Source organism: Coptis chinensis, chromosome 9 (genome assembly GCF_015680905.1).
Source record: "Coptis chinensis isolate HL-2020 chromosome 9, ASM1568090v1, whole genome shotgun sequence".
NCBI classification, from domain to species: domain Eukaryota; kingdom Viridiplantae; phylum Streptophyta; class Magnoliopsida; order Ranunculales; family Ranunculaceae; genus Coptis; species Coptis chinensis.
Window position 1 is genome coordinate 72,772,144 of NC_141464.1, and position 14,194 is coordinate 72,786,337.

At 37.2% G+C, this 14,194-nt stretch overlaps 2 protein-coding genes and 1 pseudogene across 3 annotated transcripts; 2 read left to right on the plus strand and 1 right to left on the minus strand.

Annotated features, from left to right (window-relative positions):
* The first annotated feature begins 1,226 nt into the window (after window positions 1–1,226).
* Window positions 1,227–2,259, plus strand: LOC147477900 (ATP synthase subunit beta, mitochondrial-like). Its single transcript, XM_086586111.1, has 3 exons — window positions 1,227–1,458; window positions 1,689–1,754; window positions 2,111–2,259. Exons 1-3 carry the CDS (start codon window positions 1,227–1,229, stop codon window positions 2,257–2,259), a joined length of 447 nt encoding a protein of 148 aa, XP_086442237.1.
* Window positions 2,260–6,622: 4,363 nt separating this feature from the next.
* Window positions 6,623–8,914, plus strand: LOC147477901 (protein IQ-DOMAIN 12-like). Its single transcript, XM_086583538.1, has 5 exons — window positions 6,623–6,830; window positions 6,912–7,208; window positions 7,445–7,630; window positions 7,813–7,953; window positions 8,031–8,914. The coding sequence occupies exons 1-5, from the start codon at window positions 6,756–6,758 to the stop codon at window positions 8,214–8,216; spliced, it is 885 nt and encodes a 294-aa protein (XP_086439664.1). The 5' UTR covers window positions 6,623–6,755; the 3' UTR covers window positions 8,217–8,914.
* A 119-nt stretch (window positions 8,915–9,033) lies between these two features.
* On the minus strand, window positions 9,034–12,521 carry LOC147477902 (phospholipase D alpha 1-like; annotated as a pseudogene). The gene is made up of 4 exons (XR_015208385.1): window positions 12,279–12,521; window positions 11,760–11,834; window positions 9,768–11,661; window positions 9,034–9,555 (listed from the first exon to the last, which is right to left on the minus strand). The product of XR_015208385.1 is annotated as a phospholipase D alpha 1-like (transcript).
* Between the last annotated feature and the right edge of the window lie 1,673 nt (window positions 12,522–14,194).

Genomic DNA, 14,194 nt, shown 5'->3' on the forward strand with positions numbered 1-14,194 from the left:
GTAATTAAAATTGGAAGGATAAAGAGGGAAAGAAAACCGGTGTGGAGGCTCGAGGCGAAGAAGCAAAGCTTTTCGATTGGATGAAAAGCCCTGACATTTACGGTAGAGAGGCTTCGATGGCTAAAATGGGCCAGTGTTAAAATATGCTTTCGACTAATTGAGCGGTGGAAGGCTAGCTCACCCACGCCTCTATGTAGTGGCGGCTAAGCATGGGCTTAATAGCTTGGGCAGGCCGCTTTAAAGGTGTTTAGATGTGATCTAGTTAAAGTTGAACTTGTAACAACCTAATATCTATCTAATAAAACACAATGGTGTGGGGCCCACAGGGCCTCCATCCAGTGGTTACCATTGTCTTTTCTAAGTTGTGACATGGCACTTTCAAATTCATCTAGGTAGTGTGCTGCATTTCTAAGTTAATAGCAGTTCTATGATATCTCTTCTTCTCTAATTTAGGGTAAAAAAAAGAAATAATCATTTCCTTCCAACATCTGCCCTGACCGCCGCCATCACTCCCACCCATTTTCTCATCTTGTCGAGAACCGCATTATCGCCTCGGTTTGAACTCTTCGCCGGTGAACAGTATCCACGCCTCATTGTGCTTTTCTTTCCACAGCAACCACAACCCCTGGTGAGTAACGAAGACCTTACTTGCAGATGTTTAGATCTGAGATCTGGAGCATTTAGATAAAACCACACCAGATCTTACCTATCATACGCACTACTTTAGTTGTTCATTTGTATATTATATGATGTTCTGTGATCTTTAGCACTACTTTGCTTCAAAAGAAATGCTAAAACATCTTCCCATTTTAAGCCATGTACCCCACTATAATAGCCATGTTCTCGTGATCTTTAGCACTATTTCGATTTTTTCCCACTTCTATATCAAAGCTGTTTGGGCGTGGTTATCGGTGATTTGTTGAGGTTTGTACGACATTTAATCTGTTTTTTTTCAAGCTGTTTTTTTTCCCACTTCCATATCAAAGTCGTTTGGAAACACATGTGATGATTGATCTAGAAATGTTATGAAATTAAATAAACCCACATGTACATCGCTGGAAGACCAATTATCTTCAAGATTTCAAACCTTATTAAAGTTGGATTAGTAGTTTTCAATCAAGACTTAAACCGTTACCTTGAATACTCGGCTTCAGCAACAGCGGCTGTAGCCGAGCCAGTGACAATAATGAATAATAATAATAATAATAAAGGTGGGAAAATAACGGATGAGTTTACAAAAGGGCGCGATTGGGAGTGTGTGTCAAGTTATTGGTGTTGTGGTTGATGTTAGATTTAATGAAGGGTTGCCACCTATTTCGACTGCTTTAGAAGTTTTGGATAATTCGATTCTGTTAGTTTTGGAACTGGCTCAACATTTTAGGACTATTGCTATGGATGGTACTGAAGGTCTTGTTAGAGGTCAAAGGCTTCTTAATACTGGTTCTCCCATCACTGTAAGTATGACCCATTTATTAACTTTAGTTATTTGTTGCTAATGAGAGGTAATGTAAGGAAAATGTTGTATAAATTCATTTGGGATTGTTTCAAACATTGAGATTAGTTTTCCACTGCATATCATGGTATTCGACAGTGGTTAAGATGTGGCGGATAATTTTTATCTGTTTTGGTTGTGGTATTATTGATGGTAATTACCCTTCCTTATCTGTGGGTTGTTGGTGTTTCATTAGGCAGGGCTACTCTTGATCGTATTATTAACATCATTGGTGAACCCATTGACCACAGAGGAGATATCAGTAAGAATTTTTGAGACAGTGCTCATTTGCTCATCATAGTTTTGTCTTGGTACATATGTTTTGGTTTGTTCACTGTTTTGACATGTTATTTCCTTTTTCACCGAAAACCCATCATATCTTGCCCATCCATCGTGAGGCCCCACCTTTTGTTGAAAGGGCTACCGAGCAAGAAATCCTTGTAACGGTATTAAGGTATGAAGAGCTTCATGTGCTTATGTAAATATTGTTTATTATCAGTTGTACTGAATTTACGAATAAAAGTAGCACGCAGTGTCTGTTTCACTTAATGTTACAAGAGTTTGAGAGGAGGAAAGATTATGTCTCAACTAAACGTGTATTATTGCTGCATTGTACAGGTTGTGGACCTGCTTGCACCATACCAGAGAGGAGGAAAGATTGGGTTATTTGGTGGTGCTGGTGTCGGAAAGACTGTGCTTATTATGGAGCTGATCAAAACGATAACTCGGGTCGTTTGTTCGCACTATGCGGCCAACACGCTTCTTGAATGCATCCTTCTTATCTCTCCATTCTATCTGCAAAGTATGTATATAATGATATGTCGAACTAACTCAAAACCAAACTCATATAGTTAGCATATTCTAACAAAGCTTAGATATTTCAACAGCACACCGTGGCGACACACGATATTTAAGCCCAATTATTATAAATAGTAGTGGGGACATGCCGGTTTACCTCAAGAATAACTCTTCGAAATGTCGGTAGGTAGCACCACAGGATGTCGACGATCGCGGGTCGTAGGCACGGGCATACCCTAGTATTATATAAGATTATACTTACAAGGTGATAGTATGGATATAGCTTATCGATCTTATCATTTTTTTCTTTGTGGTGTGCTCCTTATTATTTCCCTTTCTATTCGACTAAAATAAATTAAAGTGAATAACAAAATATATGTTTTGGATTTTTATTTGTTATTTAATTAAGAAAATCTTCAACTGATTGACATCCAAATTACTTTTAAGATCTACGGTGTTATTATGTTTACATGAAAAATTAATTGGGTTTTCACGGGTCTTTTTATTTTTTGAAAAAAAATAACACATTATGATTGAATGTAAAGAGTTTGGGTAGAATTAAAATATTTGTTTGTTTTTGTTTTTTTATTTTGTTTTTTTTTTAAAGAATTTTGGGTTTGGGTCGCTTTAGTAAGTTTTAACTACAATTTAGTTAGGTCGCCCTTAGTGAATTTGGTGGTGTCAAATATGAAGTCCTCAAAATATCAGGGAGTGACTCTTAAGGACAAAACTGTCGAAAACGTAACTCTCAAGGACACTTTTTTTTTCCCGTAACTCACAAGGACCGGGTAGATGAAAGGTCAAGTATACCCTTGACATGAAATAAAAAACGGATCAGGTAGATGAAATGTCAAGTATACCCCTGACGCAAAATAATCAACGGCTTCGCCCAAATGAAACGACCTGGTGTATTTAGTATGAACAATCATTGTTCATACATTGTTCATAAATAGGTGTGAACACTCATTGTTCATACCCCCAATTACAAACATTAGCTATGAACAATGAGTGTTTATACCTATTGGAGCTATGAATAATGATCCAATAGGTATGAACATTGATCCAGTTATGAACATGGATTGTTTATACCTATTTGGGAGTATGAAAAATCACTGTTCATACATTAAAAGTGTTCATACATCAAACATGAACAATCATTGTTCATGAGTACTTTTAATTTTTTTTTTCAATTGGTAGGTATGAACATTGATTGTTCATAGTCCTTGAGTATGAACATTGATTGGGTATGAACATTCAATATTCATAGCCTTTTGGGTATGAACATTGATTGGGTATGAACATTCGATGTTCATAGTCCTTGGATATGAACATTGATTGGGTATGAATATTCAATGTTCATAGTCCTTTGGGTATGAACATTCGATGTTCATAATCCTTGGTCCTTTGGATATGAACATTCAATGTTCATAGTCTTTGAGATATGAACATTGATTGGGTATGAAACATTCAATGTTCATACATCAATATATTGTATAAGGTACATTCACCTATTTGGATATGAACAATCATTGTTCATATACCAGCAGAAAGTATGAACACTCATTGTTCATAGTAAAATGACAGAAAGGGTAAAATCGGGAAAATATTTATTTTAAATCTAGACTATTTGTCCTTGAGAGTTATTTTCACGAAAGGTATAACCGGCATTTAAAAAAATATAAAAAAGCGGGCCAACTTATTTTGTACTTGAGGGTTACTAATTTTGAAATAGTTGGTTCCCGAAGTTATTTTTCTCAAAATTTGTACTTGTGAATTACTCACAAAAAAATCGTGGTCCTCTAGACTTCATTTTTCCTAAAATTAGACCTTGGTACCAATTTCTTGCCAAAATATAACATATCCTTAACTAAAAATCATATTTTTATTTAGATTAAAAGAATCTTAAACAAAAGTAACACTTCCAAAGAGTGAAATAAAATTGAAATTAAAATGGTTTTAGATTAGTTATTTGGCCCTCAATTATGTACTGCCAATTTTAGCTACTAGTATCCCTTGAAAGCCATAGCGGCCCAAACATCATCTCCTTTCTTTTTTTTTGTTCCCACTGCTACAAGAAGTAATAAAAACACAAGACATCCTAATTAATATTTTCTGATACCCTCCCATGTGAAAAAAAAATCTGTGTTCCTTTGCGGGTAAAATGTATAAATTAAAGGTGATGAATGAAAGATTAATACATTTCAACAATTAGCCATGTTGAACATGGCATGCTGACAGCGTGCACAATGACTTAAAAGCATGTTGCGACAATTTTACATGAACTAGTATTAGTGCCTCTTTAGTTATACTTTAACATTGTTTATGTCGTATCGGTGCTAACAAAAACCCGATCCAAATGAGCAACTATTTGTTTCGTCTCAATGAATATTGTGGCATTTCTACCTAATATTAATTTGTTTGGTATATTATATTCAACTAGAACTGTACTTTCCTTCTTCTTTGTTTTTGCAGTCGTACTTCAGTATCAGTGGTATAAAATTATAATGTGTTCTGATCGACTTCTGACTTTTTATAAGAATAAGAAAGAAATACTTTCCTACTTCCTTTTTATTAGTCTCCCACATATATTTGGACTGTTTACGGGCCTTCACCAGCTGTTTTCCCCTTGTTACAAGTTCTTTAGCCTAAAGAAGTTCATGTTTTTCCCACTTTCTCATATCTTGTTCCTTTATTGTATGAAGACACCGACAAGAGGTCTCTTTCACAGTTCACACCCAACCATGCAATGGGTCTAGAGTCTAGTGGTTGGTGACTTGGTGTGTAGTGTGCACCTTGGGCAATTAGGAGATGTTTCATGCATGGTGGGGCTGATGAACAGGCCTTTCCTGCCAGCTGATGCAATGGCTGTGGGCGATCTTACCAAAGTTGCGAGTCTTAAATTTGCTCCAAGGGAACGAAAACAAGCAAATAAATCACTTTCACGCACCGTGTTCGTTCATGTCTAAATGATCGATCATTCTCAATACTATCTCTGCGTAGGAATATTTATTAATATATATATATATAGTAGCCATTAATCGTGTACAAATATCTTTAATTTTAAGTAGTATGCAGCCGTTGAATGAGACTGTTAAGTGGATTCTAGAATGATGAGAAAAAAAATAAAAATAAAAAGTATTTTACCCGTCTGATCATGAATACACAACATAAAATTTAACACTGGAGTTCCGAAATGTATAGAAGGATGTGAAAATCCTAAGCGGGCCCTATGGCGATGTGGAAGTTTACACATTGGCACATTGCATTGCATTGGGTGTGAAGTGTGATCTCAAGTATTTAATAGAAATCCTGCATTGGAGGCGCATTGAAATCCTACATCTCACTATTACAGTATTACACTATATACTTAACATTGAGTGATTTTTTGCTCCCAGGATTGGTTGCTCCAAGCGCCATACACGTCTCATCTTTTTCATAAAAAGAGGGAAATTACAACTGTCACAAAATTCTCAAAATTTCCAATTTTACTAATTTGTCTTTCATAAAAAAAAAAAAAAATGTGGAATAAACCAACAAACGTGTTTTCTTTTTCATCTTTTTCCCGCAAAAACGTGTTAATCACAATAATATCATCTTCTTGTTAGCTTGTTATTAATGCATCCAAAGTGTTTTTCATATTTTGATTTCTATTTTTTGTTTTGTTTTTGTTTTGTTTTTATTTCCTTTCTAGTTATGACTGAGGGACAAATTAGTAAAATTTAGAATTGTGAGGATTTTGTGCCAAGTGTAACTACTTTTTTTTTTGTGGAAAAAATGAAACGGTTGGCTGATAATTCCCTTGGAGCGCTTGGAGGAACCAACGCTAGGAGCAAAAAATCACTCCTTAACATTAACCGCTGCCAGCACATTGTCAATTATTTGTCATGTCATTTCAGACATTATGCTTAAGTGAAAATTTAGCGACTGTTAAGAAAGTGAAAGTTGGAGAAGAAATAGGAGCAAGTCCCAGAAAGTTATAAAGACTTTTGGAAAGCTGTATACTTGAAAAGCAATGGGGTCCTTCATTTTCTATTATACTTCTTGCTCTCAGGCCCACATTTTGATCATTTAGGATGATGTTGAATAAAGGAGAGAACAAGAGAAAGAAACTTAGCAGAAAGATAGAAGTGTAATATGATTGGTATCCATCAATCATAGCTCCAGCACACTGTGGATGTTTTTCCAGATCATAAAGTGTTAAAATCTGAGTTATACGCAAACTTGAGCTTCTCTTTCTTTGTTGGTGTACACTTTTTATACTTTAGAATCTATGTAAACATTGAGTGCACTCAGTTAGATATCATTCTTTAAGGAATGGGCCGGGACTTGTCTAATAGTATTTTGTCAATGAGATTTAATTCAAATAAATACTAGACTCTTGATTGATGTTACTGCATATGCCAACTGTTTGTTCGCTTGGTTTTATTTTACTTTTCTCAGTTTTTGTTGATATGATGTTCGTTTAATGGCAAAGATGGGAAGTTGGGTGAATCTGCTAAAGAAGCTCTTTGTTTCAGAGGCAAAGGCTACTCCTGAAAAGGTGAGAGTACATACCACTTTCTTCTGTTCTTATATTATGTCAAAATAAATTCAAATACATAATGCCTAAATCTGGACACAGAATGGGAAGAGGAGGAGGTGGATTATTGGAAGGTTTAAGTGGAAACGTGTACCCGCCCTTGCGTGTTCATCACTAGTTAAGAACAGGAGCTTAGTTGAAGCAGAAAAAGAGCATAGCAAGCATGCATTAACTGTTGCTATTGCAACGGCAGCTGCTGCTGAAGCTGCTTTGGCATCTGCTAAGGCTGCCGCTGAGGTTGTTCGTCTCACTAGCACCCCGATGGTGTATCTTACATATAAGAGAGGAAGCAGAGAATCCGCTGCTATAAAAATTCAAACCTCCTTTAGGGGATATCTGGTGAGACACTTGAGCCTGTTCTTTAACTTGAGAATTCACTTGTCCTGTTTTAGTCCCCCAATTAATTGCCTAACAATGTTCAATAAGGCTAATTACAAAAAATCAGTATGAAAAACTCAACATCATAATTTCCTGGTTGCCTAATGAAGTGTGGATGCAACTATTAGAATTATTCTAGTATTCTACATCGTATTAAAAGCATGGCCTGAGCTCATCCTGAAAAACCAACCTAACAGGCAAGGAAAGCATTACGAGCGTTGAAAGGACTGGTGAGACTTCAAGCTATGGTTCGAGGCCAAGCGGTGAGGCGCCAAGTGATCAGCACACTCAATGGATTACAGACCCTTGTAAAAATTCAATCGCAACTTCGTGGAACAAGAGAAGGCATGGAGGATAAACAGTTGATCAAGAACTTCAATGAGGTGGGCAGAATATAAAAACGAGTAGGTTATGTGGTGTCAGGGGTGAACACACTTCCTTTTATAGTAAATTACCACCTCTTTTGTAATTAACATCGCCCCCCCCCCCTGATCTGGAAACTTGAGAAAAATATATATATATAATGCCTTCCTGACTCTGTCTAACGTTTTGTTCAAACTTTTAGCTTGGGAAGCCAAAAGTAAAGAATCACACAGGCTTGGTTGATACGTTGCCACCCAAGGAAGACTTCGATGCCTTACTTTTGAGCAGGCATAATGGGTTGATCAGAAGAGAACACGTAAAAGAATACTCCTTCAGCAATCGGGTAAATCACCTCATCTGAAAATCCTTACTTCAGATTAATTATGTTCTCAAAAGATTTAGCTACTTTTCGTTCTGCAGGATAGTTGGAATTCTAAAATATCCAAAGAATCTGAAGCCAACGGAGTAAATGGGAGATTGAATCACTGGTTGGAAGAAAGTGGGGAAGCCCAAGAACGGAAATGCAGAATTTCTATCAATTCTAACTTGTTTGTAACTTCAAGCCCAGTGCAGAGAAATGTACAGGGAGAACGGAACATAGACTAGGAGAGTTAAAGCACAATGATCTTCTTTTAGCAGGGCGTAGCTCTCCAATATCTACCCCAAGAAGGTCATTTGATAGACCTAGGAGGAGCTCTATTGAGGATAGTGATTCCTTGGGTTCTCCTGTTCTTCCAAATTATATGTCGGCAACGGAATCTGTTAAGGCAAGGTTAAGATCGATTAGCTTGCCAAAGCAAAGACAAGGGTTGGTAGACACTTACTCTGATCATGGTTCTCCATATAAGGATAGACTCATTTTTTCTTCTTTTTAGTACTGATGCTAGTACCATAGTTAAGAGTGGCAAGTCTCCAAGTTTTCAACAAAGATCTCCAAGCTTGAAAGGTTTGTTGATTCCTAGAAACTCACACCCAAGTGCAAAAGATATAAGCATAAATTCAGAATCCTCAATATTGAATCGGGTTCAACATGGTGGTCTCAAATGATTTTCTACAAAGTCGGGTTGACAGAGTGACTTCATTGAATGTGTGAATACCTTAGCTTATAGCTTTTGAAGACAAGTTTTTTTTGTTTCTGATAGATAACAACATATGTATTTAACATCTTTTTTATCCTAAGGAGATCTTGGCTTCTTGTAACTAAGGCATGGAGTGGAGTTTGATGATGACTCTTTGTACAATGTTTGAGTGCATTGGTTTGGCGTGACGTATTCCACAACTATATACGGAATTTTCTTTTGGTTTGTTCACTTTGTTGAAGTGTTTGTTGGTTCCTAAAATTACTTTTACAAATTAAGTTTCTCGAAGCACCTTTGAGATAATTAAATATTGGAGTTAGCAGAGGTTGAAGTTAACACTTCCATTTGATAACAAATATTTTTTTTATCGGAATGAACAATACAAGATATGATTCTTAGTAAGAACAATAAAGTAGACAACGGTGTTATGTAGTAAGGATTGGAGGAAGATAGTCAGATACGGCACCGAGGACATTGGCCTTGGTGTCTGGGAAGAACTTGACTCCTGGTAGCGCAGTAACCACTCCATTGTTTGCAACTGTGACGGGGTAGCTGAGTAGGTGGCTTGGGAGGTCCTGGTTTAGCATTCCACTAGAGTATATCTCCCAGTTTTTTTCTGCAATCTGGTTCACCATCCTGGCACACTCCAGGCTGGTAGGTTGAAAGAAGGAGTTATCGAGCAGGCCGCGGCCAAGGTGTTCGTACCACAATGCCATCCGAAAACCAAAGATCTGACCCCTAGGAGGCTGCCTGTTTGCAATGTGATTCGGTTGGTAGGCCCCCATGGCAATCTCGGAGTCCCTTTGCACCATCCATGGACCTTTGGTTAATGTTGGCTGATCCGATTATTATGTACTCATCGTCAACTGAAAGAAGTGAAATCAACATTGAGAATTCTATTACAGATGTGTTCATACAGAAAGTCAAGAAAAGTTGGTAAGTCGATGATACTTAAGTAACTAATGAGAGAATGATGAGTAGGTCAATTAACATCCAAGACATCCATGAAAAATCAGATTAAACGTGAAGAAACTTCTACAAATCTCTAAAACAAACATTTAAGCATTTAACGACTTACCTATCATCATCTTTGCGTGGACATAGATCATGAAGCGCCGAGCATGCTGAGCTCTGCTGTAATCTGTATTGGGCTCTGGTTGCTCCGTGGGTGAGTATTCTCCAATTCTCTTGGATTCTCGATTCCCGAGGCAGAAGAATGACAGGTAATCTTTCGGGTTCGCATGTAGCCCCTTAGCCTGTATAGCCAGGGAAATGTCACTATACATCATCTCCATTGTCCTTTTTTGCCAATCCAATATTGCCTGAACTGATGCACTATCAGGAATTCCCTCTGGCCACATTGGGATAACGACATAGACCATAAACCTCTCTCCTGCTTCAATCTTACTAACAATTTTCAGTGAAATTTCCTTTGGAACAAGATGCAAAGCCCCAATATCTTCGACCTTGATGTCATTTGATTTCCAACCAAATGAGCTTCCAAGAAAATATTGATTCTCAATGTAAATGAAATTCTTTGCACGGCGAATAGCGTGTACATAAGAATCTTGAATGCTCCGGTCGATGATGTTATCCTTTCCACTTACAAGTCCTGCTCTTGCAGCCTCCTCAGGCGTTTCAGGGAAACCAAAAGCAGCCCCTCCATCAATGGACCGGAATAATTGAACGTTCCATTTTTCATGGTCATCTGCAAACGTATCAGAAGTGGGAGGGGTAAAAATATTAGAAAGGTCCTTAACACGAATGAGCAAGTTCTGTCCACTTCCTTGCTTCAACCACCTTTGCTCAAAACTGTAGAGAACATCCCAAGCAATAGGTCCTTCAAGCTTGCAATGAATGTCATGCCAGGGCTCCCTCGGGCCACCTTTGGTAATTGAAGCACCGGTGAAGTTGGGCTGATGGAAATCATCATGGTGTACTGTGTCCAAAGTCTTGAAGAGGGAATGTGAAGGTGTATCATATCTACCATCACACAGATCGAGGCCACCAACGAAACTAATAATTCTTCTCTGTTGTGTACCTCTATAAGGAACCTCATCATCCACCACGACAATTTTCTGGTGATGAGTAAACATGGTAGAGATCTCTGTACCCTGAATTATGCTCCTCCCATCATCAGGATTACGAGGACACGGGACACAGTGCACAGCAGTGTTTAGAAAGTAGTTTGCTGTTTCTTGATCATGGGTAGCCATCAATCCATCCTTCTTGAGTGAGCTCACTGAGGTTCTGTCATCCCAAATAAGCATAAGAACCCTTACACCTTCATTTGCTTTCTTTTTCAACAAATTCCCAAGGGTAGCATCTCCACCAGGCTTTGGCCTCCTTGGGTCCCTGATTAAGGTGATCTCAGTATATACAGACCATCCCGTTATGTAGATTAAACGCTTTGCTTTATCAATAGCGTCAAAGACATCTTCCCAACACCTGTGTGGATTGTAATACTGACCTCCAGAAAGTGCGATTGGAGGAATAATGTAGTTGTCTGCAATGTGAGCGTCTTGGTACAGAGTAACTTTGCATCCTTCCCTCTGCTTGAAAAATGTATGAGGAACTCCAGGAAACTGAGGACTACTAATTCCACGAGACCAATTAGGATCTCGTCTGACATCCAGATATTGTAGCTTCACGTGGATCTTGGCGCCTTCATTCACAGGATTGCGATATTCATCTAAGATTTCTAGCCACCTATCCACCTCAGATCCTCTTAAGACTGCCTCAACAGGCAAATAAGCTCTTCCAATTAGGGTTGCTCCAATAGGATGATTGTATTTAACGGTAAAGATAATATTAGAAACCATATGAGCACAGCAAATATGAAAACACTCATTCCATTGGGGTTTTATTGCCTCATTTTTAAGCATTCTTGTTCGGCCAACTCTAGCCTTTTCAAGATCAACTGTTGCGTAGACTTTGATTAAACCAGCGGTCTCCTCGATCTCTTCAATAAGCTATATGATCAAAGAATATGCAGGTGTTAACAGAAATTATTAGAATGAAAAAAAAAAAAATTAGAGAAATAACACAATGTTTGATTAGCGACAATGACCTGAGGGCGGCACAGCAGGACTTGCTTCACCCTGGAAAGCATCCTTCTCTTCGATAATGTTTGGGCACCAACAATCTCCAAAATCCCATCAGTAAGAAAAGAAGATCAATGCAAAGGGTGAAAAATATGAAGTAGTACTATTATTAAAACAAATGATTAAATTCATGACAGTATGTAAGTCATGTGTTTATACTATTTCTGTCTTTTGTGCTTAAGCTTTTTTCATCTTTTTTTTTTTTGTTGTCAAAACCGAAAAGGCATCAGAGAGCTTCTTGGCACGTAACATTCAAGTATAACACAGAGTTTTCAAATTATTAATTAAGTTTGCAAGGAATTCAGAAGTCAGAACTACTGAAACAGTTTTCTACAAATAATAGACTACCGGCCTCCATTAATTAATACACATCACACTTTTTCTACGAGAATGTGAAATTGTGAACCAACTTTCCCTAGGGCATAAGGATACGTTGAACACCCAGTATTAAGTTAATTTCAATATTGCATTTGGAAATTATGTACCTTTGGACAGAACCTGGATGCACATCCACCAGCTGCATATGGATTCACTTCCAAATCAGCCTGAAATATCGTCACGTGAAGCATACCATGGAGCAGAATCATTGCCATTTCTCCCTAGCTATACAATAATCAAAAAGAATTCAAAGCAAAGAAATGAATATCAACAAAGGAAAAAAAATGCATAAAGACTTGGATCTCACTTCAAATGAATGTTTCTGAAAGCAGTCCAGGAGTTTTAGGAATAAAATATTGTACTGTGGGATATATAGACGATGTATTTCACCAAGCTAAATAAGAGAATGGACGAAAATTTGAACTTGAAGAAACAAAATATGCTAGCTCCAAAGAATCTTAGGTGGATTTATCAGAGAATATATACTATATAATATTGAGGAAGAAAGATGAAGGAGAGTATCGGATCCCATGCTTGCTTTAGAGAATGGAAGACTGTTGAGTGCAATAAAGAGAGATGCATTGTTTTCAAAACAAGAAAGGCGCTTTAGGCTGTTTAAACTTTAAACAGAAGGATTTAGTTTACTGATTAACATTTTTGAAGTGGTATTTTTTTTAGCTAAACATAGCTTTAATTTCGTAAAAAATGGGAGTGCAGAAACCAATCAGGATGCAATCATATATTGAACAATCCCTACAAGATCATCATTTAACTACCACACACAGGAAAATACGTGATTAAATATTACTATGTGACAGTTCAAATTTCTTTTGGAACGGGTGACGGGACTGACTCCAAGATAACTATGATGCTTTCGCTAGACCAGCTCTGAGGCTGTGGCTCTTTTTAAAACATTTCACAGAAAATGTTAGCAAAAAGCCATTTCTCAATTTTGATTAGTTATCATTGTTTTCCAAGGACCAGTATTGTATTAAAAGTTTAAAACATGGACGAATTAAATTCGTTTCTCTTTTATCCGAAATGCTAAAAAGAGCTTTATTTCCTCCTATATTTTCTGTTTTTGCTTTTGTTATTACCAATGAACGTATATCAAGTACATACTGTATTTTTCCATAATGAAAATTATATGAATTATAAGGAAAATTTATCACTAGTTCATAAGGGGATCACAAACTTGCGTAGTAACACTTAAAAAATCCCCCTTTACAGACGCTTGAGGTGGTCATGACATAATAACTACAATGGGCAATTCTCTAATTAATTGAGCACAGAATATCAGCTTCCTTAGAAATAAAAACGACTTCACAGATCTCCCACACCAATATATACCAGGTTGTGGTAGTGATTACCAAATCCTTGACTCGGTTCTGATGTTTCAGTCAATGTTGATCCAAGTATAGCATAGGCGCATAGTGCGCCATACCTGGATTGTTACAATACATCGAGGACACAACTCATTTCACCAGCTATCATCTAGTCATATCTTGTAATAGAAAAGGGTAGTATTAACTATTAAGTCTACCCTGTATATACACATTAACTCTTCCAAAAATACAACTATGCAATCCTGGATGAAGATATAAAAGTGTAAAATGCATAACAAATCAAACCACCCAAATAAAAACAAGTATATGTATACAAAGATCAAAACCAACATTCTAACTAGAACTAAAGATTTACCTCAAAAACCCCCAAAGGCAAAAAAACTAAAACACATAACACCCAATACTGAAAAGTGAATACTAAACAAGTGTTGAAGATAAATGAAGCTAGTACCTTGTTTTGAGTAGTAATCCATTTGCCATTAGTCCATTGAAGAATAATATCTAATCCACCAATGAACTTAACAAAATCTTATACCTCTTAAATATGTTTGTTGGCTTGACCATTCGGGCTGTCCAAATATCATTTTCAAGAGATTAACTCTTTGGGTGTGGACTTGGTCGATCTAACTAGTTAAACACGGCACTATTAAGAGATTCTAAATTGCCTCCACTGTCTC

Coding starts and splice junctions, on each gene's coding strand:
- LOC147477900 (XM_086586111.1), top strand. CDS start 1,227: ATGAGTTTACAAAAGGGCGCGATTGGGAGTGTGTGTCAAGTTATTGGT. Junction 1,459..1,688: donor TGGTTCTCCCATCACTGTAA/GTATGACCCATT, acceptor GTGTTTCATTAG/GCAGGGCTACTCTTGATCGT. Junction 1,755..2,110: donor TGACCACAGAGGAGATATCA/GTAAGAATTTTT, acceptor TGCATTGTACAG/GTTGTGGACCTGCTTGCACC.
- LOC147477901 (XM_086583538.1), top strand. CDS start 6,756: ATGGCAAAGATGGGAAGTTGGGTGAATCTGCTAAAGAAGCTCTTTGTT. Junction 7,209..7,444: donor CCTCCTTTAGGGGATATCTG/GTGAGACACTTG, acceptor CCAACCTAACAG/GCAAGGAAAGCATTACGAGC. Junction 7,631..7,812: donor TGATCAAGAACTTCAATGAG/GTGGGCAGAATA, acceptor TCAAACTTTTAG/CTTGGGAAGCCAAAAGTAAA.